Source organism: Tachyglossus aculeatus, chromosome 7, assembly GCF_015852505.1.
Source record: "Tachyglossus aculeatus isolate mTacAcu1 chromosome 7, mTacAcu1.pri, whole genome shotgun sequence".
Lineage (NCBI taxonomy): Eukaryota > Metazoa > Chordata > Mammalia > Monotremata > Tachyglossidae > Tachyglossus > Tachyglossus aculeatus.
Genome location: NC_052072.1, coordinates 14,468,520 through 14,490,949, shown reverse-complemented (window position 1 = coordinate 14,490,949; position 22,430 = coordinate 14,468,520). Strand labels below are relative to the sequence as shown.

The 22,430-nt window shown below is 47.2% G+C and overlaps 1 protein-coding gene across 1 annotated transcript in view; it reads right to left on the bottom strand.

Annotated features, from left to right (window-relative positions):
• The window catches only part of GNAI3 (G protein subunit alpha i3), a 56,785-nt gene extending 34,934 nt beyond the window's left edge, over window positions 1-21,851 (bottom strand). Inside the window, exon 1 of the mRNA XM_038749050.1 lies at window positions 21,689-21,851. Within this exon, the coding sequence (XP_038604978.1) occupies window positions 21,689-21,806 (118 nt within the window). The 5' untranslated portion in view covers window positions 21,807-21,851. The remainder of the gene's footprint in view (window positions 1-21,688) is intronic.
• Between the last annotated feature and the right edge of the window lie 579 nt (window positions 21,852-22,430).

The window sequence follows — 22,430 nt, the reverse complement described above, 5'->3', positions numbered from 1 at the left end:
TCCCTACCCGACAACCGGCTCACAGTCTAGAAGGGGGAGACAGACAACAAAACAAGTAGACAGGTGTCAATACCAACAGGATAAATAGAATTATAGCTATATGCACATCATTAATAAAACAGAGTAATAAATATGTACAAATATACAGAAGTGCTGTGGGGAGGGGAAGGAGGTAGGGCAGAAGGGAGGGGGTGGGGGAGATGAGGAAGAGGAGCAGAGGAAAAAGGGGGGCTAGTCTGGGAGGGCCTCCTGGAGGAGGTGAGCTCTCAGTAGGGCTTCAAAGGGAGGAAGAGAGCTAGTTTGGCAGCTGTGTAGAGGGAGGGCATTCCTGGCCAGAGGTAGGACGTGGGCCAGGGGTCGACGGTGGGACAGGCGAGAACGAGGGACAGTGAGAAGGTTAGCGGCAGGAGTGGAGCGTGCAGGCTGGGCTGTAGAAGAAGAGAAGGAAAGTAAGGTCCAGCGCTTAGAACAGTGCTTTGCACATAATAAGCGCTTAAAAAAATGCCATCATTATTATTATTAGGAGGGGGCAAGGTGATGGAGAGCTTTGAAGCCGATAGTGAGTTTTTGCTTCACGCGAAGGTTGATAGGCAACCACTGGAGATGTTTAGGAGGGGAGTGACATAATAATAATCATAATGGCATTTATTAAGCGCTTACTATGTGCAAAACCCTGTTCTAAGCACTGGGGAGGTTACAACGTGATCAGGTTGTCCCACGGGGGGCTCACAGTCTTAATCCCCATTTTACAGATGAGGTAACAGGCACGGAGAAGTTAAGTAACTTGTCCAAAGTCACACAGCTGACAAGTGGCAGAGCCAGGATTTGAACCCATGACCTCTGACTCCAAAGCCCGGGCTCTTTCCACTGAACCACGCTGCTTCTCTGTCCAGAGAAGCATGCCCAGAGCATTCCTGTAGAAAGATAATCCGGGCAGCAGAGTGAAGTACAGACTGAAGCGGGGAGAGACAGGAGGATGGGAGATCAGAAAGGAGCCTGATGCAGGAATCCAGTTGGGATAGGATGAGAGACTGAACCAACAAGGTAGTGGTTTGGATGGAGAGGAAAGGGCGGATCTTGGATACTGTTCTCTCTCAAAGGCTTAATACAGTGGTCTGCACAAAACACTCAATACGTAAGCACTCAATAAATATGACTGATTGATCTTTTAGTCGCTGTATATGAGATTCATCGACTATTCTAAGTTTCAGGTGACCTGCTGGATTCAGGTTTGGCAGCTGGAACACAGAGTAGCATCCACGATGGAGATGAGAGGAGGGAAACAGATTACTTGAAGCCATAGGCAATATTCAGTTTTGCTCTGGGGCCACAAGTTGACTACGTGATCTAAATATCCAGTTGCACCAAACAGTAACGTTGGTTTGGTTTTTTTCAGTCACACATAAGGCCGGGTTCTGCAGTAGCGATATCTTTTATGATAAAAAAGCCAATTCTCTTTGTCACTGTGCCAGTCTGTTTTGCCTTTCCATTTAGACTGTATGCTCCTCTAGGGCAGTATCTATTTTAGCTCCTTCCTAAGGTTCCAGGGCTGCCAGAAATACCAGGTGCCAAAAGTCTCGGCCATTTTTCCCAATGATACTTCACAACCACAGCAACAGCAGTGGTGTTCCAATCAGGTTGGAAAAATCCGTTCCCAAAATCCACCACAATTAAGTTGGCAGCCTTGGTGTTAGATACCCAGGTCCCTCCCCAAGGCACAATTTGGTCAATCGGGAAGAGAACTCCAGTCAACCCAGCCAGGGCAACCACACTTTCCCCTAGGGCCACTGGCTCTTTTGAAGGCATTTGGGGCTGTCACTCAATGGAAAGACGGGGAAAAAGGAAAGGATCTCTTGATATCAGAATGTGGGGCAACCAAAAGAGGCTTTAGAGAGAGTGGTCTGGGGAACAGAAGGGAGATTCTCAGGATTTCAAAAGCATATCCTAACAACAAAAATAAGGGCGCAGGAAGACTGTGTTCTAGGGAGGAGAGAAGGGGGTGACTTCAACATTCTAGGATGAACCAAAACAGTGAGGAAGTGGCTTGGGACTTCAGCCCACACTTAAATTAGGAGGTTTCAAGAAAAGGTGTCAAAAGTAACACGTGTCCTAAGCCTGTATATCTACAGCACCAGAATCAATCACCATGGCTTGAAGTAGGATTTTTGGGGGGAGGGGGGCACAAAAAAGACAACATTAACGCATTATCCCCAAATTCTCACCCAGCAGGGGACCCCTAGATATTCCTGGAGATCCTCCTGTAGCCCAGAACTGCATGAACAAGCCATTTGATAATTTGGGGAAAAGGTGAGTGCCCTCATCCCCAACTCGGAGATGGGACCCGAGGCCCAAAGCAGATTATTACAGTTGAGCTGCTGGAAGGTTATTAGTGTACGCTGCCCATAATAGGAAAGTGAATTTCTCAACAGTATTTGAGGGCTTACTGGGTGCGGAGCACTGTACAAAGCTCTTGAAAGAGTACAGTAAAACAGAGTTGGTAAAGAGACTCCCTGCCCATAAGAAGCTTAAAGCCTAGAGGGTGAAGTCTAAAGAGTGAACAAAGATGACCACAGAACTCACTACTCTTGTCCCAACTGCAGAGACGTGTTTGCCCCACGGGGCTGAAGAATGATTCCTGTGTTACACTGACTTTCAGCAATACATTTCAAAGCCTGTTTAGAACTGTGACTTCCACAGGAACAACTTCACTACAATGTTTCTTCACTTGCGGTATGTGCGCGTTTCCACGTATACTGTGTACACGGATCGAGGAACAGTCATTTCTGCCGTAACACTGTGGCTCAGTGGAAAGAGCCCGGCTTCGGAGTAAGACGTAAAGGGTTCAAATCCCGGCTCCGCCAACTGTCACCTGCGTGACTTTGGGCAAGTCACTTAACTTCTCTGTGCCTCAGTTGCCTCATCTGTCAAATGGGGATTAAAACTGTGAGCCCCCCGTGGGACAACCTGATCACCTTGTAACCACCCCAACGCTTAGAACAGTGCTTTGCACATAGTAAGCACTTAACAAATACCATCATTATTACTATTATTGTGTTCTGGTGCTACTCTAGCCCTCTGACCCACTGTTGCAGACAGTTAGTTCAAAGATCCCAACACGACTGACATTTGGAGAGGAATTCCTCCCCGCCAGACTATATGCTGCTTGTGGGCAAGGACTGCATCTACCAACTCTGTTGTATTTTCCCAAGTGCTTAGTACAGTGCTCTGCACACAGTAAGCACTCAATAAATACCACCGATGGATTGCCACTAGAAGAATGCTATGGCCTTTTGGCACTCGCTGTTATTTTGTTAAACTAAATACTGCAAAATGGCAAAAGCACAAAGAAATATTGTATAAGTCTGGAAAATACAGTAGTATCACGCCCTGCCCGTGCTGCACACGTGTGCAATCTACATCTGCCAACTGCTGGATTCATTTCTAGCCAAAACAGATTCCCGTTGTGCGAAGAATGTTCTCTAATACGTCCCTCATGTTCTACCCAAATTGGGTAATGAAAAACACACGGTTATCAGAGAAATGTCTGTATACCTTACAGGGATGAGTGGCCTAGCCCATTACTTCTGAGATTTCCTCTCTTCCTCCCCAACCTATCGAACAAAGGGGTGCTATAGTGGCAGAACCCCATGTTAAAGGAAACGCAGGCTGCAGAATCCACCTATCCTGCCACTGTGAACATGGGCAAACCACTTCTCCAACACTAAACAGTGAATGGTGGGCAAATGGGCTCGTTTGACTAACTGATACCAATCAATCAATATTATTTACTGCGCTTTTACTGTGTGCAGGGCACTGCGCTTGGGGAAATGCAATATAGTCCCTGCCCCCAAGGAGCTTCCAGTCTAGAGAGGAAGACAGTAAAATAAATTACAGATTGGGGAAAAGGCAGAGTGTAAGGTTATGTACATAAGTACGGTGACTATCAAGTGCTTAGTATTCATTCATTCATTCAATCTTACTTATTGAGGGCTTACTGTGTGCAGAACACTGTATTAAGTGCTTGGGAAAGTGCAATGCAACAGTAAACAGTGACATTCCCTGCCCACAACCACCTTACAGTCTAGAGAGGGGAGACAGACATCAATACAAATAAATACAATATCAATTACTGATAAAGCTGATCGGTTTGAACACCCCACTGAGGGTAACAGTTTTTTCTTCTCTTTTCTTTCTAAAGTGGTATTTGTTAAGCACTTACTGTGTGCCAGGCACTATATTAAGTCCTGGAGTAGATAAGCTAATCTAGTTGGACACAGTATCTGCCCCACATGGGGTTCAATGTCTTAATCCCCATTTTTACAGAGGAGGTAACTGAAGCACCGAGAAGTGAAGTGACTTGCCCAAGGTCACACAGCAGACAAGTGGCAGAGCCGGGATTAGAACCCACGTCCTTCTGACTCGCAGGCTCCTGCTCCATCTGCACAGCTTCTCAAAGCAGCCAAATTCATTCCAGAAACCGGAGGAAGGGCTCCTTCTGGGGGAATCCTTCCTTGGCTCTGGAATTCCCCCCTCCAGCTGGCCAACCAAAGCCCAAACGGATTGACTTTTAGGACCCAACGCCCAACTCCTCTTTTCCTGTTGATGAACCTAAGTAGCAGGGCTGTGGGTTTGCTGGCCTTGCTCTTGATTCATTTTTTCAATGTTTAAAATGTATTTTAAGGTTGTGACTTCAAAAAGTATGTTAGTCAGCTCTGAGGTCAAGTCAAATCATAGGGCACAGCTGTTACCAATTCAACAAATAAGATGTATTTACATAAAAAGACTACATACACACACGCTCTCACTTATACATATCTTTGCTTCTTTGTTTAAAGAAAACACTGCTGATGGTAAAATTTCTGTCGGGTGGCTACACTGAAAGAGAAGCAGCATGGCCTAGTGATGGGCCTAGGAATCAGAGGAACAGGGTTCTAATCCTGGCTCTGCCACTTGCCTGATGTGTGAACTTGGGCAAGCCACTTTACTGCCTCTGTGCTTCAGTTACCTCCTCTATAAAATGGGGATTAAGACTGTGAGCCCTATGTGGGACCCTCCCAGTCGCTTATTACAGTGCCCTGCACATAGTAAGCATTCAATAAATACCACTGATTAACTGACAGGGACTGGTGTCCAACCTGATTATCTTGAACCTACCCCAGTGTTAGTACACTGCCTGGCACACAGTAAGTACTTAAATACCATTAAAAAAGAAAAAAAAGTCTTCCACAGCAACCATCCATCCATACCAACACACATATACACATGAACCTCTAGCTCCAAGGGGATGAGCCTGGCATTCCTAAACACGGCTGCTCAGACCCCGAGGGCACTGCCGATAGACGCTCCTGTCTTGTCCGCAATCAAGGGTCCACCACGGAGCTGCCCACTTACACGGATCTCCAGTTTATGGTTGGAGAAAGGAGAAAGTGAAGGAGGATGGGGGGTGGGGAGGAGGGAGAGTGCGAGCGAATCATATGTAGACACCTTTGGAGGGGAGGACATATGCTCGGTTAATTTCTCCAGGCATGGTTTAGGCTTACCCTCCCCCTTGCCCAGTCTCCATGGAGCCAACACCACACGTGGCAAGACAACTGGCAGGGGCGTGGGGGCAGGTGGATGCTGCCTGTGGCTGCTGAACAGGAAAAATCTCCGGGAGATCTCTTCAGCAGGAAGCACCGCTGTGTCCTCACCCATTTCATAAGTCACACAACTCGTCACCGAAGCTAAAACCAGAGCTCAGAATGTACTCTCTCAGGCTGCCGGCTGCCAGCCTGGCACATACCCAGCACCGGTCGGGTGGGGTGTGTTTTGATCCCAGCCGGGCTCCGGAAGTTCACCCCCAAAGCCGACCAACTGGGTTCACAGCACCGCAGAACCCGTTTTAAAAGAATAAACTGGAAGAAGTGCTAACTCGGAGCTCTCCCCCGACCCGTGAGAGAGCCATTATCGTCAACCCAAACCTTCTGTGCTACCACAGTGGGCCTGGGGCGCCGTACTTTCCAGAGGAGACAGTGTCCAGAACCTCAAGATGCTTACAACCTACCGGGATAAACCCAGACAGGCCTACCTATATTCCGGGTAAAACAAGCAGAAGCAGTGTGGCCTGGTGGATAGGGCTCAGGCTTGGGAGTCAGAATAATAATAATAATAATAATAATGATAATGGCATTTGCTAAGCACTTACTATGTGCGAAGCACTGTTCTAAGCGCTGAGAAGGACCTGGGTTCTAATCCCAGCTCCACCACTTGTCTGCTGTATTTCCTTGGGCAAATTGCTTAACTTCTTTGGGCCTCAGTTTCCTCATCTGTAAAATGGGGATTAAGACTGGGAGCCCTTTGTAGGACCGGGACTGTGTCCAACCTGATTAGCTTGTATCTACCCCAGCACTTAGAACAGTGCCTGGCACATAGCGAGCACTTAATACCATTAAAAAACAAACAAAAAAAAACCCCCAAATACCAAAAAAGGCAGATCACAGACTGTGCGTGGTGACAGGAGAAGGAGGAAGGTTCTTGGAGGCAAATTTCCTGAAGGAGATGGACTGAGAGGAAGGAGATCTGACCAGAACAGGTGACTCTTTCCCCCAGTCCAGTGAGCCAAAAGTCCGAAAGGAGGTGCCCAAAATTTCAACAGATTCCTACCAATGTGGAAGGACACCAAGGTAGGGTTGGAGTCCAAATTGACTATGTGAGATTAAAATTTATTCATCCAGTTGAGGATATAGTTCCTCTGAAAATGAAAGCTTATGGATTCTCATCTTGATAGCATGAACCAAAAGGAAAAGTCTCATCTTGGACGGTATAAAGGTTGAGTGCTCAATCAATCACCGTGGTCCAATAAAACAGAGGCTGGCAGTTACCAGGCCTCTGGAAAATGATTTAAGGATTCCAATACCCATGGAGTCATATATTTTAAGAGGAGCCAGACACGGACATCTGAAAAATCCAGGTACAACTGGTGTTTGGAAGACAGTGAGAAGTTTTCCAGAAGTGAGGAGACTTTTACAAATAGTTGGGGTTTTCCTCTGAGGAAGGGAGAGTTGGGGAGAGTGTCAGCCTCAGTAAAACCACTGCTGCTATCTGCTTTCATGGCTCTGGTGAGAATGGAGTTGGGGGCAGAGGCAGGGTCTGAAAGTGAAAGGGAGCAATGCAGGTGGAATCTTGAGCACTTAAGCACTGAACAAATACCACTCAAAAAAAGAGAAACAATCCCCTGCACTGCTTCTCTTTTTTGTGGCTGGTATGTGTTAAGTGCTTACTTTGAGCCAGGCACTATATTAACCACTGGGGTAGATAGAAGCTATCAGGTTGAACACGGTCTTTGTTTCACATTGGGTTCACTGTCTTAATCCCCATTTTACAGATGAGGTAACCGACGCACAGGAAAGTGCGGTCACCTTCCCAAGGTCCTCCAACACACAAGTGGTGGAGTCGGGATTAGGACCCAGGCCAAGGCCCAAGCCACCAGGCCATACTACTTTTCTAAAAGGAAGAACCCTCCCAAATGAGGAAACTGGTCTGGTCACCCTTCCTAAAGCACAAATAAAATGGCGCTGGGTCAACAATGCGAGATAGAGTTGGCTCTCAAGTCGTCTCTCGTATCGTATTTTGTATATCGATCAGCCTAGACTCCAAGATCGTTACCTGGGCTAATCCAGGAAAAGGAGTGAGCACAGGTCTTGGGTCTGGGGTTGCCTGCCTCGGGTGTCGGAGGAGAGCACTGAGACGCTGCCCAAGAACATTCCCCAAATTACCAGGTCCTTTTGGAATCCCTCTTCTCCCCTTTGAACAGAGCAACTCCTGTTCAACTCCCCAGCCTGGTGTAGAAAACTAGGACACTTCATTTACACAGGGCATGCTATAAAAACTAGAACAAGTACATAGGGACTGTAACACAATGTTATTTGATTCAAGCAGCTTGAATTACAGAAATGAACTAAGCAGGTAACAGGATAGCCTGGGATAAATACAAGGACAGTAACTTGTTGTGAACACATAAAAACGTTCTAATTTGAAAATGGAAAGGGAACTAAGAAAAAATGCCCCCGGAGAGCAATGAGTCTCCCCTTCTATAAAGGGACTGGGCCGTTCTTGATGAAGTTAGGGTTGGTGCCTTCACAATGACATCCAGCTCCCTCACCCCAGCAAGACCAGGTGAGTCCCACCTCTATCTCACCTGCCCACCCTCCTTACGGACAGCGAGCCCCTGCATCCCTGAATCTCTCCCCACACCAACCCCAGGCACCCCTTTCCCACCTCTGGCATGGCTTATTTCTTTTTGAACGGAATTAAGTGCTTCCTACATGCCAAGCACTGTATTAAGCACTGGACTGGATGCAAGTCAATTGGGTTGGGCACAGTCCATGTCCCACTTGGGGCTCACAATCGTAAGTAGGATGCACAATAGGTACTTCCACTCCATTTTCCAGAGAAGAGTACAAAGGCACAGAGAAAGCAAATGACTGGCCCCAGGTCACACGCCAGGCAAGTGGTATTAACGGGATTAGAACCCAGGTCCTCGGACTCCCAGGCCTGACTGCTTTCCACTATGCTACAGTTTGATGGAAGATTCTTTCTACATTCATACCAAACTATAGTTTATGGAATTAGGTTTCCAGTACAAGACGAGGCCTTGCTGAAATTAACTTAGACTTCTGGAATTCGCTGATGGAATACGTTCCAGATGCCAAAGGATGTTGAGTTCCCTGCAAGTGAGTTCCCCTGCATTCTACTGGCTAGATTAAAGAACAAACTAAATTTCAAGAGCCAAATACCGAAAAAGCCAGCAGCACACGGGATGCATTATGTCTTTTCTTCTTCATTCATTCATTCAATCGTATTTATTGAGCGCTTACTGTGTGCAGAGCGCTGTACTAAGCGCTTGGGAAGTACAAGCTGGCAACATATAGAGGCGGTCCCTACCCAACAGTGGGCTCACAGTCTAGAAGGGGGAGACAGAGAACAAAACATTAACAAAATAAGATAAATAGAATAAACATGTACAAATAAAATAATTCTTAATGGTAATTGTTAAGCATTTGCTCTGTGCCTTGCACTTGGGTAGATACAAGATAAACAGGTTGGACACAGTCCTGGTCCTACACAGGGCTCTCAGTCAAGTTGGAGGGAGAACTGAATCCTCATTTTACACATGAGGTAACAGAGGAACCGGAGGAGTGAAGTGACTTGCTCACAGTCCCACAGCAGACAAGTAGCAGAGCTGGGATTTGAGCCCAGGACTTCTGATTCCCGGGCCCACATTCCCTCCACCAGGCCCGGAGGTCAACCCACTGCCACTTCCCTTTCGTTCCTCCTCTACATTGTAAGTTCGTTGTGGGTGGGGAATATGTCTGTTATATTGTTACACTGTACTCTCCCAAGCGCTTAGTACAGTGCTCTGCACACAGTAAGCGCTCAGTCAATGCAATTGACTGACTTCTGCTGTGTTCCCGGATGCAGCCCCAACCGCCTATAGGAAGAAACTACTGCCACTGGAAAGGAGGACCAGGATAACATGAAAATTGCATTTAAAAACCAGTTACTTCCGCCAAGTAGTTGCCAACTTGCCAGTGTTGCCAACCTGTAGTTCCCAAGCGCTTAGTACAGTGCTCTGCACACAGTAAGCGCTCAATAAACACGATTGATGATGATGATGAAGTAGTTCCGATGCCTCCCCCAAGCTCTCCACCAGAGCTGCTTTCAAGGAATGACACAAAGCCTGGCACTCGGTCTCTTCTCTCTGTCACGCCATTCTCTCCGGCAGAGGTGGAAAGTGGAAGACGGGTAAGCAGGAGAGGGGAGAAGGAGAAGAAAGTCGGGGGTGGAATGATCCTCAGACTGGAGAATCATCTCTTGAATAATTAATTGAGAGTCGACTGAATCCAGGCTACATTTCTATCAGTCCCGCGCAGCACATTTGACATTAGATTTATATCACGCAAAATTCCTCCACCCTCTCCCAAAATGAATTACTCTATTTTAGATGCACACATCTTGCCATCCGCACACGTGAACAACTCAGTACAGAACTTACAGAATCTCCTAGTACTGACTCACAAATTAATGGGGGAGACAGAATCTGGGGCAGGGTACACACAGTTCATGGAGAATACTACTTCACTTTGCCGTATTCTGAGACGCTTAAACATGAATTCTGGAAACACTTTAAGCAACAGAGTTTTCACTTGTTTGCTGCCTCTACCATCCAGGATTTCCCAAATTGGCACATTCTGTTTGGGAAACCTGCCAGTGCTTGAAGAGGAAGACAACGACTCCCCCATCCTTCCTCTTCACTAAATTCCCCTACTAAAATGTAAGTTCTTTGTGGACAGTGAACGAGTAACTTCTGTGCTTTGTACTTTCCAAGCGGTGAGTACAATGTATGTGCCACAACCAAGTGGGTCCTCAATAAATACTACTATCTGCAGTTTTCCGGACTTTCCCAAGGCCTTATCATGTCTATTCTTACTAGAGTCCATGGCATAGTGGATAGAGCACAGGCTTGGGAGTCAAGAGGTCATGGGTTCTAATCCCGGCTCCGCCACCTGTCTGTTTACCTCATCTGTAAAATGGGAATTAAGACTGTGAGCCCCATGCGGGACAGGGACTGTGTCCAACTCGATTTGCTTGTACTCCTTAGCACAGTGCCTGGCACATAGTAAGTGCTTAACAAATACCATCATTAGGATCATTATAATTATGAGTCTTTAGGCCTGGTTAAAAGGGGAGGGGCAGGAGGAGAGAGCGGAAGGTGGGCAGGTTAGTGCGAAAAGTCCAAAAAAGGAGGGACGCTGCTTTTAAGGTGAAGCCACTTTCATTCATTCAATCGTATTTATTGAGCGCTTACTGTGTGCAGAGCACTGGACTACGTGGTTGGGAAGTACAAGTTTGCAACATATAGAGACAGTCCCTACCCAACAGCGGGCTCACAGTCTAGAAGGGGGAGACAGACAACAAAACAAAACATATAAACCAAATAAAATAAATAGAATAAATATGTACAAGTAAAATAGATAGAGTAATAAATATGTACAAACATACATACATATATACACTTCTTGTTCCCTCTTCTCTCGGCCCCTTCCAGTTGAGGAAACCTGAGGGGGAGGAGTGGGGGGGGAAAGCTGCCTCAACTTGCATGAGTTTCCCTACAAGACGCTCAAGTCAGGAAGCAGCCTTTCCAAGTTTGATCGACCAGTCTGAAAATTAGGAACCCACGATTAATGATGATCAAACCGCCTAAACGCGCCTGCTAATTTCAGTGCTTGAAAGAAAATACAAGGCTAAGAATTACGGTCACTTTAGCTAGAACATACGCTTTCACTTCCTGAATCGGCTCCGACACAGTGGAAAAACTGGGAATGGTCTTCCCAGGACACGGGGTTCTCCTAGGTACAACGTGATCCACAAATTGGTTCAGGCAGAGGCCGTGTACCTAAGTGCTCACAACCGGGACTTTTTGGCTCTGATTCAAGGGGTGAGGTTGCTGCCCTTGCAAGCTATCTCTTCAGTAGTATTACAGTACTATAACCTCCTTGGGGTCGGGGATCGTGTCTAACCTTTCCATTGTATTGTGCTCTCCCAAGTGCTCTGTACAGTGCTCTGCACACAATAAATGCTCAATAAATACCATCGATGATGACGACACAGCACCTTGTGGTTCGGCATTTAATAGAATGAGGCACCAGCAGGTGACAAAAGGGAAAGGACCCCAATAGTTGGGGACATAATCTGGATCAAAAAATGTTAAATCATGGCACAAACTGCCCTTCAAGTCATTAACTCTCACTGAATAATGGTTACTATAACCCAATCAACCCTAGTCAATCAACAGTATGTATCATGTGCTAGACACTGTACTAAGTCAATCAATCGTATTTATTGAGCGCTCACTAATAACAATAATTACGGTATTTAAGTGATTACTATGTGCCAAGCACTGTTCTAAGCGCCAGGGTAGATACAAGGTAATCAGGTTGTCCCACATGGGACTCACAGTCTTAATCCCCATTCTACAGATGAGGTAACTGAGGCACAGAGAAGTTAAGTGGCTTGCATAAGGTCACAAAGCAGACAGGTGGCGGAGGCGGAATTAGAACCCAGGTCCTCTGACTCCCAAGCTCGTGTTCTTTCCACCAAGCCACACTGCTTTGTACTAAGCTCTTGGGAGACTACAACAGACACATTCCTTGCCCACTGGGAGCACACAGTCTACCGGGAGCTCAGTCTAAGTGTGCTTAGGAAGGTGCAACAGAATTAGCAGACACGATCCCTGCGCTCAAAGATCCTACAATCCAGGAGGGAAGACAGCCCCTAAAATGAATTACAGATTGGAGGAAGCAACATCGGTCAATAGGCGCAGGATGGGAGGTTTGGGTGCCCAAGTGCTTAAGTGGCAGTAGATGGGAATAGAGGATGAGGAGCGGAGAGATTCATCAGGGAAGGCCTCCTGGAGGAGATGGGATTTCAGAAGGGCTTTGAAGTTAGGCAAAAGCTGAGGAAATAGTGGTAACAGCACTGATTAAGTATTTATTATCAGAGAAACACTTAACTAAGCCTCGGGATTGCAGATGGGCTTTAAAGTTGGGGGAGCCGTGAAGGTAGTGGCAGGAGGAATAGCATTTAAGTGCTTATTATGTGCAAATGACTGACCTAAGCAACAGGGAAAATGGATGAATTCAAAGTGGTCTGCCAGATGGGAAGGGAGAAGAAGTTTGGGGCCGAAGGGAGGGTGTGAGCAAGAGGCTGGAGTCAGGAGAGGGCAGCTTGAGAGTAGCAGTCTGCTGGAGAGGAATAAGACACTCCAGCCAGAGTGGAGCAGAAGAACGAGGGTAAGGAGAGGGGGGCGAGAGGAGAGCAAGAGAGCCACTGGGGTGCCTTTAAGCCAACCGTCAGGAGTTTCTGCTTTATTAGACATCTCCGAGGCGTGGGGCGACGCAAGGATCGAGAATGCAACTACTGTATAAGAAAGGGCAGGAGGGACGATGCAAGAACCAAACCTCCAATTTGTTCATCTTGCTATAATCCTCCAAATGGGCCAGACATTTGGAACGCCAACTAATTGCCCAGACCCAAAGACAAAACCCACAGATTACACTTCACAAGCCAATTGCTCAGCAATTCAAATTTCACACTTATCCTTTTGCCAAATTAAAGGAAAAATGTGAAATGGTCGTGAAGACAATTCAGATATAGAACTGGCAACATCTAAAAACATTTAAAAATCTTTCTAAGTCCAAAAACATGATCCGTGAACATGCCGGTCTTGACGGAAAAAACTTCATGATATTTGGTTTTTCCTTCAAATGTGGATTTCCATTTGGTGGATAATAAGATATAGAACACCCCCCACACTCGGTCACTACAATTTGGGACTTTAAATTCTGCAATAATTAGGCTTACACTAGAAAGTGTTTAAATCATGAATCAAGGGATCCGATTTTATCACCATCACCCCCAGCACCATAATTAAGGATGTATTCAGTAGATAAGGTCCCGACAAACACTATACTAGGTGCTGGAGAAAGTACAGTGGTGATTACCATCACTCTCCCTAACCACCCAAAGCTCTCAGTTGAAAACTCAGGGAGACCAGACCCTGGAAAAACTGAATTAAAACATTAAGCCCCAAATTATCTTATGACAGTAATAATGCATAAAGGTCTACCCACCTGGATCTGTCCTCTTTTAAGCACTTCATATTCATGCCATCCTCTGCCCCACAGCGCTTATGCACTTAACCATAATTTATTTTAATGTCTGTTTCCCTCTAGACCTATGCACAGAAATAATAATAATAATAATAATGGTGTTTGTTAAGCACTTACTATGCGCCAAGCACTGTTCTAAGCACTGGGGTAGGTACAAGGCAATCAGGTTGTCCCACGTGGGGCTCACAGTCTTAATCCCCATTTTACAGATGAGGTAACTGAAGCGCCGAGAAGTTAAGTGACTTGCCCAAGGTCACGCCACAGACAAGCGGCAGAGCCAAGATTAGAACCCACGTCCTCTGACGACTCAGCCCGTGCTCTTTTCACTAAGCCACACTGCTTCCCTACTAATTACTCAGAGTACTTTGGCGCTCCTCGGAAATATGGGCAGGGAACGTGTCCACTTATATTAAACTTTCCCAAGCGCTTAGTGCAGTGCTCTGCACACCGTAAGCCCTCAATAGATACCACTGATTAACTGAATAAGGCACTGATATAAAAACAGTTCAGTTTACAGACCTTCTGGGCCTGAGGGCCTGACCTCCAGGTGCCCATGCTGGTCATCTTTAGCAACCAAATATACAGTCTGCCAGGGGCAGCCCCCCTTGGCTCTCCCTGAGGCTGGGGAGGGGACCATCCCTCCCTTCCTCTCCCACGTAGTAGTGGTGGGTGGGAAGAGAAAAAGAGTAGAAGTTGGAGGTTTCACCCCCACCCTCCTACCCAGCCCCATGGCAGGGACCTCTCGTCTAGTTTCCAGACCGCCTGGTCAGGCCGGTCACACACCTGAGAGAGAAAAATAAAAATCACATGCTACTAATCAGAAAATTTATGAGCACCTATTTTGTGCGCAGCACTGAACTAGGCGTTTGGGAGTGTACAAAAGAGTCAGAAGACATGATCCCTGCCCTCAAGGGTTCTTACAATCGAACAAGACGGAATGATTTACAGAAATTCATGAGCTGGGCTGCTTCTACAGACTTGTGTTGTCTCTGAAGTACTCCGAGAAATGGACATTTGAAGACACTAGTCAAGTATCTAGAAAATCAGGGACAGAGCGATAAGATCTTAGCTTTTTCCTTTATATAATGGTAACATTAGCTACATCCCCCAAAGAGGAAGTTATGAAGATGAATTTGATACTCAGGGTATTTTGGCGCTCCTCGGAAAAAGGAAGCCAGGCACAAGTTATTGTTCATCTTTGTAAAGCCTAAGATGTTCCAGTGAAAAACTACCAAAAATACACTCAAGATCGTATCAACAGAGCTAAAAGGATTTTTTTTTCTAAATCCTATAAGCCCGATAACAATTTGGTATATCCATCACTTTCTTCATATCACTGAGATTATTCGGAAAATGGGAAAAGAAACAGAAAAAAAATGTGAAGGGTGGAGGAGGAATGAGAAAAACAATATTGCTTGTAATAGATATTCTAAGTGAAAGGCCCCCTGAAATAAAGTCTAGTCTGAAATTGCATAGTGTTTTAACGGTTGGAAAGAAAAAACAAATCAGGATATCTGGGGGACAGGAGAGGCGACAGAGTGGGCACATCAGACATTTCTTTACATGGTGTTCTACAGTAATATGCTACTACATGTAGGTAAAGAAAGAAAAAGTAATATAACTATTATCTATTTTTCTAATGGCCTTTAAGCAAAATATGGGGAACGGCTCCGACCTGGGAATCAGAGGACCTGCATTCTAATCCTGAAACTGCCACTTGCCTGCTGTGTAACCTTGGGCAAGTCACTTCACTCCTCTAAACTATAAGCTCATTGTACACGGGGAATGTGTCTACAAACTCTGGTATTCTCCCAAATGCTAGTACGGTGCTCTGCAAACAGTAAGCGCTCAAAAAATACTACTGATTATGCCTCAGTTTCTTCATCGGTAAAATGGGGGTTCAATATCTGTTCTCCCTGTTAGACTGTGAGCCCCATTTGGGAAATGACTATGTCCAAACTGGTGATCTTGCACCTTCCCCATTGCTTAGAACAGTGCTTGGTATATAGTAAACACTTTATACCACAATTATTATTATGATGCATATCTTTAGATTTCTCCATTTCTGCTCAGTTCTCCAAAATCCATGATGGAACGGTCTGATGGCGGGAATGATAAAACCAGCAGGCACTACCAGGAGATAGGTGGAAAACATTTCCAATGATAATGATTTTAGTGCTGAAATTCTCAGACAAGGCAATCAAAGCACTCTGCCTGAGCTGAATGATGTTGCTTCTTCTCCCACTCCCTTCTGGGTCGCATTTGCACTTGGATTTGCACCCTATTATTCACCTCTCCTTCAGCCCCACAGCACTTACGTACATATCCATAATTTATTCATTTATAAATGAATATAAGTCTGTCTCTCCCTCTAGACTGCAAGCTTGTTGTGAGCAGGGAACGTGTCTACCGACCCTGTTACACTTGTACTCTCCCAAGTATTTAGAACTGTTGTTTTGCTCACAGTGAGCACTCGGTAAATACAACCGATTATGAAAAAAAAGGAAAATTGGGAACTCAACCGTTACCTTTTAAAAACACTTATTAAATGCCCGGCAGCACGTACACCGTTGCCAACAAGTGATTTTAAGATTCCAATCAAATTGGATGAATTGTGAATGCAAAATACACCATCCTTCCCGAGATTGCTTAAGACTATTCTCCCTGGCATCAGACAACATTGCACCGCCTTTACTCAGTATTTTAAAGACTGGCAAGTCTTATTGTGTAAGATTGGCTCCTTTGCAAAATAAATGTCCAGAAGAGTCATCCCAGATAACTACAGGGCCAAAAATCCAAGCGCGAGGATCACACCACCTTGGCAGCCCTGGGTACCAGACTGCATTATTTCTTGAACTTTCACTGAACTCAGCGTGGCTTAGCAGAAAGAGCACAGCCCTGGGAGTCAGAGGACGTGGGTTCTAATCCTGGCTCTGCCATTTGTCTGTTGTGTGACCTTGGGCAAGTCACTTCACTTCTCTGTGCCTCGGTTACCTCATCTGTAAAATGGGGATTAAGGCTGTGAGCCCCACGTGGAGCAACCTGATCACCTTGTAACCTCCCCGGCGCTTAAAACAGTGCTTTGCACATAGTAAGCAATTAATAAATGCCATCATTACTATTATTATTGTTAATAATAATAATCCCCATTTTCCAGATGGGGGAACGGAGGCCCAGAGAAGTGAAGTAACTTGCCCAAAGCCACACAGCTGACTAATGGGAAGCAGCGTGGCTCAGTGGAAAGAGCCCGGGCTTTGGAGTCGGAGGTCATGGGTTCAAACCCCGGCTCCGCCAATTGTCAGCTGGGTGACTCTGGGCAAGTCACTTCACTTCTCTGGGCCTCAGTTCCCTCATCTGTCAAATGGGGATGAAGACCGTGAGCCCCCTGTGAGACAACCTGATCACCTTATTACCTCCCCAGCGCTTAGAACAGTGCTTTGCACATAGTAAGCGCTTAATAAATAACGTGGAGCAATCTAATCACCTTGTACCTATCCCAGTGCTTAGAACAGTACTTGGCACATAGTAAGCGCTTAACAAATACCGTAATTATTAAGTCTGCTTGAGCCCGCTCACTTCAACAACAAACAGAGCTCGGCTGACGTCACATCACTTCACAGAGGAAATAGTTGTAAACAGGAACCGGCTTTTAAAATGTAATGGTGATTTTTGTGCCTCGTGAAGGGCTTTTGCTTCAGTTTCCATGAGGTAATAGGTGCAAAACACAGATCAGAGAGAGAAAATACCCCTGTCTACCACAGCACCCCCAAAATCTTCAAGACAGCAAACTATTGGAACCCTTTCACAGTGGTTCTGACACAATGACCCCCAACTCCTTAGGAAGGCGGAACTATACACTACACGTCAACAAACCACCATCTAGACACTTCTGAACCACCAAATCTGATCGTCACATTAGGTACTTAGGACGATGCAGATCAGACACGCTATATTTGTGCTCATTAGTTTTTGTTTACAAAAGTGTTAAGGAAATTCATTTTAATTGTATATGTGCATCAGCAGGCCCACAGGCTAAACTCAGAAGCCTGGAATTTGATTTTATGGTTTTAAGAAGTCCGGGTACTTCAAACCTTAAACCTACAAAACTATTTGATCTACAGGTCTGAAGAAGTTTTATCATTTTTTTGTGAATTGCATCAAGAACAGAATTACAAAAATAATATCTGGGCATACCTACTCAGGGTGAGATAGCCCTGGAGGACAATGTTTGGGTCCACAAAATTCATTACCTTCAGTTGATCTGCATTTTCTATGATAAAAAAGTTGTTTGGGGTTGTTGGGAAATAGGGAGGCCTAGTGGAAAGTGCACAGGGCTGGGAGGCAGGGGGTCTGGGTTCTAATCCTGGCTCCACCACTTGTCTGTTATGTGACCTTGGGCAGGTCACTTAACTTGTCTGGGCCTCCGCTTCCTCATCTGTAAAAATGGGGATGAAATACCTGTTCTCCCCCCTGCTCACCCCAGGCTGTGAGTCTCACATAGGACAGGGACTGCATCTGATCTAACTGCTTTGCATCTAACCCAGAGCTTAGTTGAGTGCTTGGCACATAATAATAATAATAATAATAATAATGATGGCATTTATTAAGCGCTTACTATGTGCAAAGCATAGTAAGCACTTAAACACCAATATTATTAATAGTAGTAGTCTTATCTTACCCAGACTTCCATTACCCTTTTAGAGTTAGAGACTCCTCCAGACGTCTCAGAAGCTTCATGAATATTTTTTTTTGCAGGGGGGGTGGGCAGGGTTGAGGAGAGAGATTGGGACATACTTTAAGAGTTATTTTGAATAGAGGAACAATTTTCCTTCATATGGCTCCCTAATAAATCTTTTGTGGCCAGAAGACACCGAGTGTGGGAGACAGCTGGGATGAAGCGTATGTTAACAGGGCAGATGGGTTTCAGAGGTTAAGCTCCTTACCTTCGTCTCTTATTCAAGGAGAACCCACTCCCTCCCCACTACCAGAAACAGCTTTGCCCTGCTCCCCTAAAACTCCATCAAGCCAAATGCCCAGGTGGCCCACCCACCGCATCATGCCTCTGATCGTTGGTAAATGATGAGGGTCTCAACAAATACTATTATTATATGATGATGGCCTTAATGGGAGCCCCCCCCCAATCTCCCCAGTTACTCGGCTCCTCAATCGGCCAATGCCGTCTATTAAGCGCTTACTATGTCCAGAGAGCTACCCTAAGCGCTTGGGGAATGAATAATAATAATACTGATGGTTTCTGTTAAGCATTTGCTAGCACTGTTCTAAGTACACCATATCAGAATTGATAGACACATTCCCTGCTCACAACGAGTTTTTAGTCTAGCGGGGGGAGACAGATGTTAATATAAATTACAGATATTCCCTGCACCCCTCCCGTGTTCTAAGTGTTCGCAGCTCACCCCGTTCCCCCCTCCCCAAGATTCCCAACCTTTTCCAGGACTCAGCCTAAAACCGGTAGCCCTGAACGGCCCCCAACTCCCTGCTTTCTAGGACCTTTCTCCCCATCCCACCTTTCCGGGCCTCATCCTCCTTTCCCCGCCTCAGCTCCTGGGGAACCCATCTCCTGCCCCGTTGGTTGGTCCCCGACCCCCGGGGTGCCCAGGCCTGGACCAGGAGACCGGGACACACTAATAATAATGGTATTTAAGTGCTTATGTGCTGAGCACTGTTCTAAGCGCTGGGGTAGACACAAGGTAATCAGGTTGTTCCACATGAGGCTCACGGTGTGACTTTGGGCAAGTCACAACTTCTCTGTGCCTCAGCTACCTCATCTGTAAAATGGGGATTAAGACTGTGAGCCCCCCGTGGGTCAACCTGATCACCTTGTAACCTCTCCGGTGCTTAAAACAGTGCTTTGCACATAGTAAGCGATTAATAAATGCCATTATTATTATTATTATTAATCCCCATTTTCCAGATGGGGGAACTGAGGCCCAGAGAAGTGAAGTGACTTGCCCAAAGCCACACAGCTGACTAGTGGAAAGCATAGTGGCTTGGTGGAAAGAGCCTGGGCTTTGGGTTGGAGGTCATGGGTTCAAACCCCGGTTCCGCCAATTGTCAGCTAGGTGACTCTGGGCAAGTCACTTCACTTCTCTGGACCTCAGTTCCCTCATCTGTCAAATGGGGATGAAGACTGTGAGATCCCTGTGAGACAACCTGATCACCTTGTTACCTCCCCAGCGCTTAGAACAGTACTTTGCACATAGTAAGCGCTTAGTAAATAAATTCTAGACTGTGAGCCCGCTGTTGGGTAGGGACTGTCTCTATATGTTGCCAACTTGTACTTCCCAAGTGCTTAGTACAGTGCTCTGCACACAGTAAGCTCTCAACAAATACGATTGAATGAATAAATGCCATCATTAGGAAGCAGCATGGCTCAGTGGAAAGAGCCCAGGCTTTGGAGTCAGGGGTCATGGGTTCAAATCCTGACTCCACCACTTATCAGTTGTGTGGCTTTGGGCAAGTCACTTAACTTCTCTGGGCCTCAGTTCCCTCACCTGCCAAATGGGGATGAAGACTGTGAGCCCCCCGTGGACAACCTGATCACCTTGTTAACCTCCCCGGCGCTTAGAACAGTGCTTTGCACATAGTAAGCGCTTATTAAATGCTATCATTATCGTTATTATCATTACTATTAGGGGCAGAGACGGGATTCAAACCCACGCCCTCTGACTCCCCAGCCCGGGCTCTTTCCACCGAGCCACGGAGGTCATGGGTTCAAACCCCGGCTCCGCCAACTGTCAGCCGGGTGACTCTGGGCAAGTCACTTCACTGGGCCGCAGTTCCCTCACCTGTCAAATGGGGATGAAGACTGTGAGCCCCCCATGGGACCGCCTGATCACCTAGTACCCTCCCCAGCGCTTACAACAGTGCTTTGCACACAGCAAGCGCTTAATAGATAAATTCTAGACTGTGAGCCTGCTGTTGGGTGGGGACCGTCTCTAGATGTTGCCAACTCTGACTTCCCAAGTGCTTCATCCAGCGCTCTGCACACAGTCAGCGCTCAATAAATACAACTGAATGAATGAATGAGTCTTCTAGACTGTGAGCCCGCTGGTGGGTAGGGACCATCTCTAGATGTTGCCAACTTGTCCTTCCCAAGCGCTTAGTCCAGTGCTCTGCACACAGTCAGCGCTCAATAAATACGACTGAATGAATGAATTAGTCTTCTAGACTGTGAGCCCGCTGTTGGGAAGGGACCGTCTCTATATGTTGCCAACTTGCCCTTCCCAAGCGCTTAGTCCAGTGCTCTGCACACACTCAGTGCTCAATCAATACGACTGAATGAATAAATGAGTCTTCTAGACTGTGAGCCTGCTGTTGGGAAGGGACCATCTCTAGATGTTGCCAACTTGTCCTTCCCAAGCGCTTAGTCCAGCGCTCTGTACACAGTCAGCGCTCAATCAATACGACTGAATGAATGAATGAGTCTTCTAGACTGTGAGCCCGCTGGTGGGTAAGGGACCGTCTCTAGATGTTGCCAACCTGGACTTCCCAAGCGCTTCGTCCAGCGCTCTGCACACAGTCAGCGCTCAATCAATACGACTGAATGAATGAATCTTCCAGACTGTGAGCCCGCTGGTGGGTAGGGACCGTCTCTAGATGTTGCCAGCTTGTCCTTCCCAAGCGCTTAGTCCAGTGCTCTGCACACAGTCAGCGCTCAATCAATACGACTGAATGAATGAATTTTCCAGACCGTGAGCCCGCTGGTGGGTAGGGACCGCCTCTCTATGTTGCCAACCTGGACTTCCCAAGCGCTTAGTCCACTGCTCTGCACACAGTCAGCGCTCAATCAATACGACTGAATGAATGAACGAGTCTTCCAGACTGTGAGCCCGCTGGTGGGCGGGGACCGTCTCTAGATGTTGCCAGCTTGGACTTCCCAAGCGCTCTGCGCACAGTGAGCGCTCAATAAATATGAATGAATGATTGAATGAAAGAATGGCCCCCGGGCCCCTCACCGAGCAGCAGCAGCTTGACTTCCTTGGCCGCCTTCTCTCCGTCTTCGCGCAGGTTCCGGTCGATCATCTTACTCCGCTCCACCGCCGCCTTGTCCTCGGCGCTCAGGGTGCAGCCCATGGCGGCGGCGGGGGAGGAGGGCAGGGGCGCCGAGCCCGGGCTCCCTCAGGCGCGGCGGCGGCGGAGGCGGCGATCGGGGCTGCTGCTTCTTCTTCTTCTGCTGGTCTGGGCGGCGGCGGCTGCGGCGTAGGGCCCCCCCCCCTCCTCCGTCACCTCCCGGGGCCACCGGATATCCGGTGCCCGCCGCCACTTCCGGCGACGCCCTCGGCCGTTACCGTTCGAACTGAGCGGGCGGCGCGCCGCGAAGGACTCTGGGAAGAGCCGCTCCCCAGCCCTCTCCTCATTGGACCACCGCGCCGCGAAGGACTCTGGGAAGAGCCGCTCCCCAGCCCTCTCCTCATAAAACGACCGCGCCGCGAAGGACTCTGGGAAGAGCCGCTCCCCAGCCCTCTCCTCATTGGACCACCCTGCCGCGAAGGGCTCTGGGAAGAGCCGCTCCCCAGCCCTCTCCTCATAAAACGACCACGCCGCGAAGGACTCTGGGAAGAGCCGCTCCCCAGCCCTCTCCTCATTGGACCACCCTGCCGCGAAGGACTCTGGGAAGAGCCGCTCCCCAGCCCTCTCCTCATAAGATGACCGCGCCGCGAAGGACTCTGGGAAGAGCCACTCTCCTCATTAGACGAC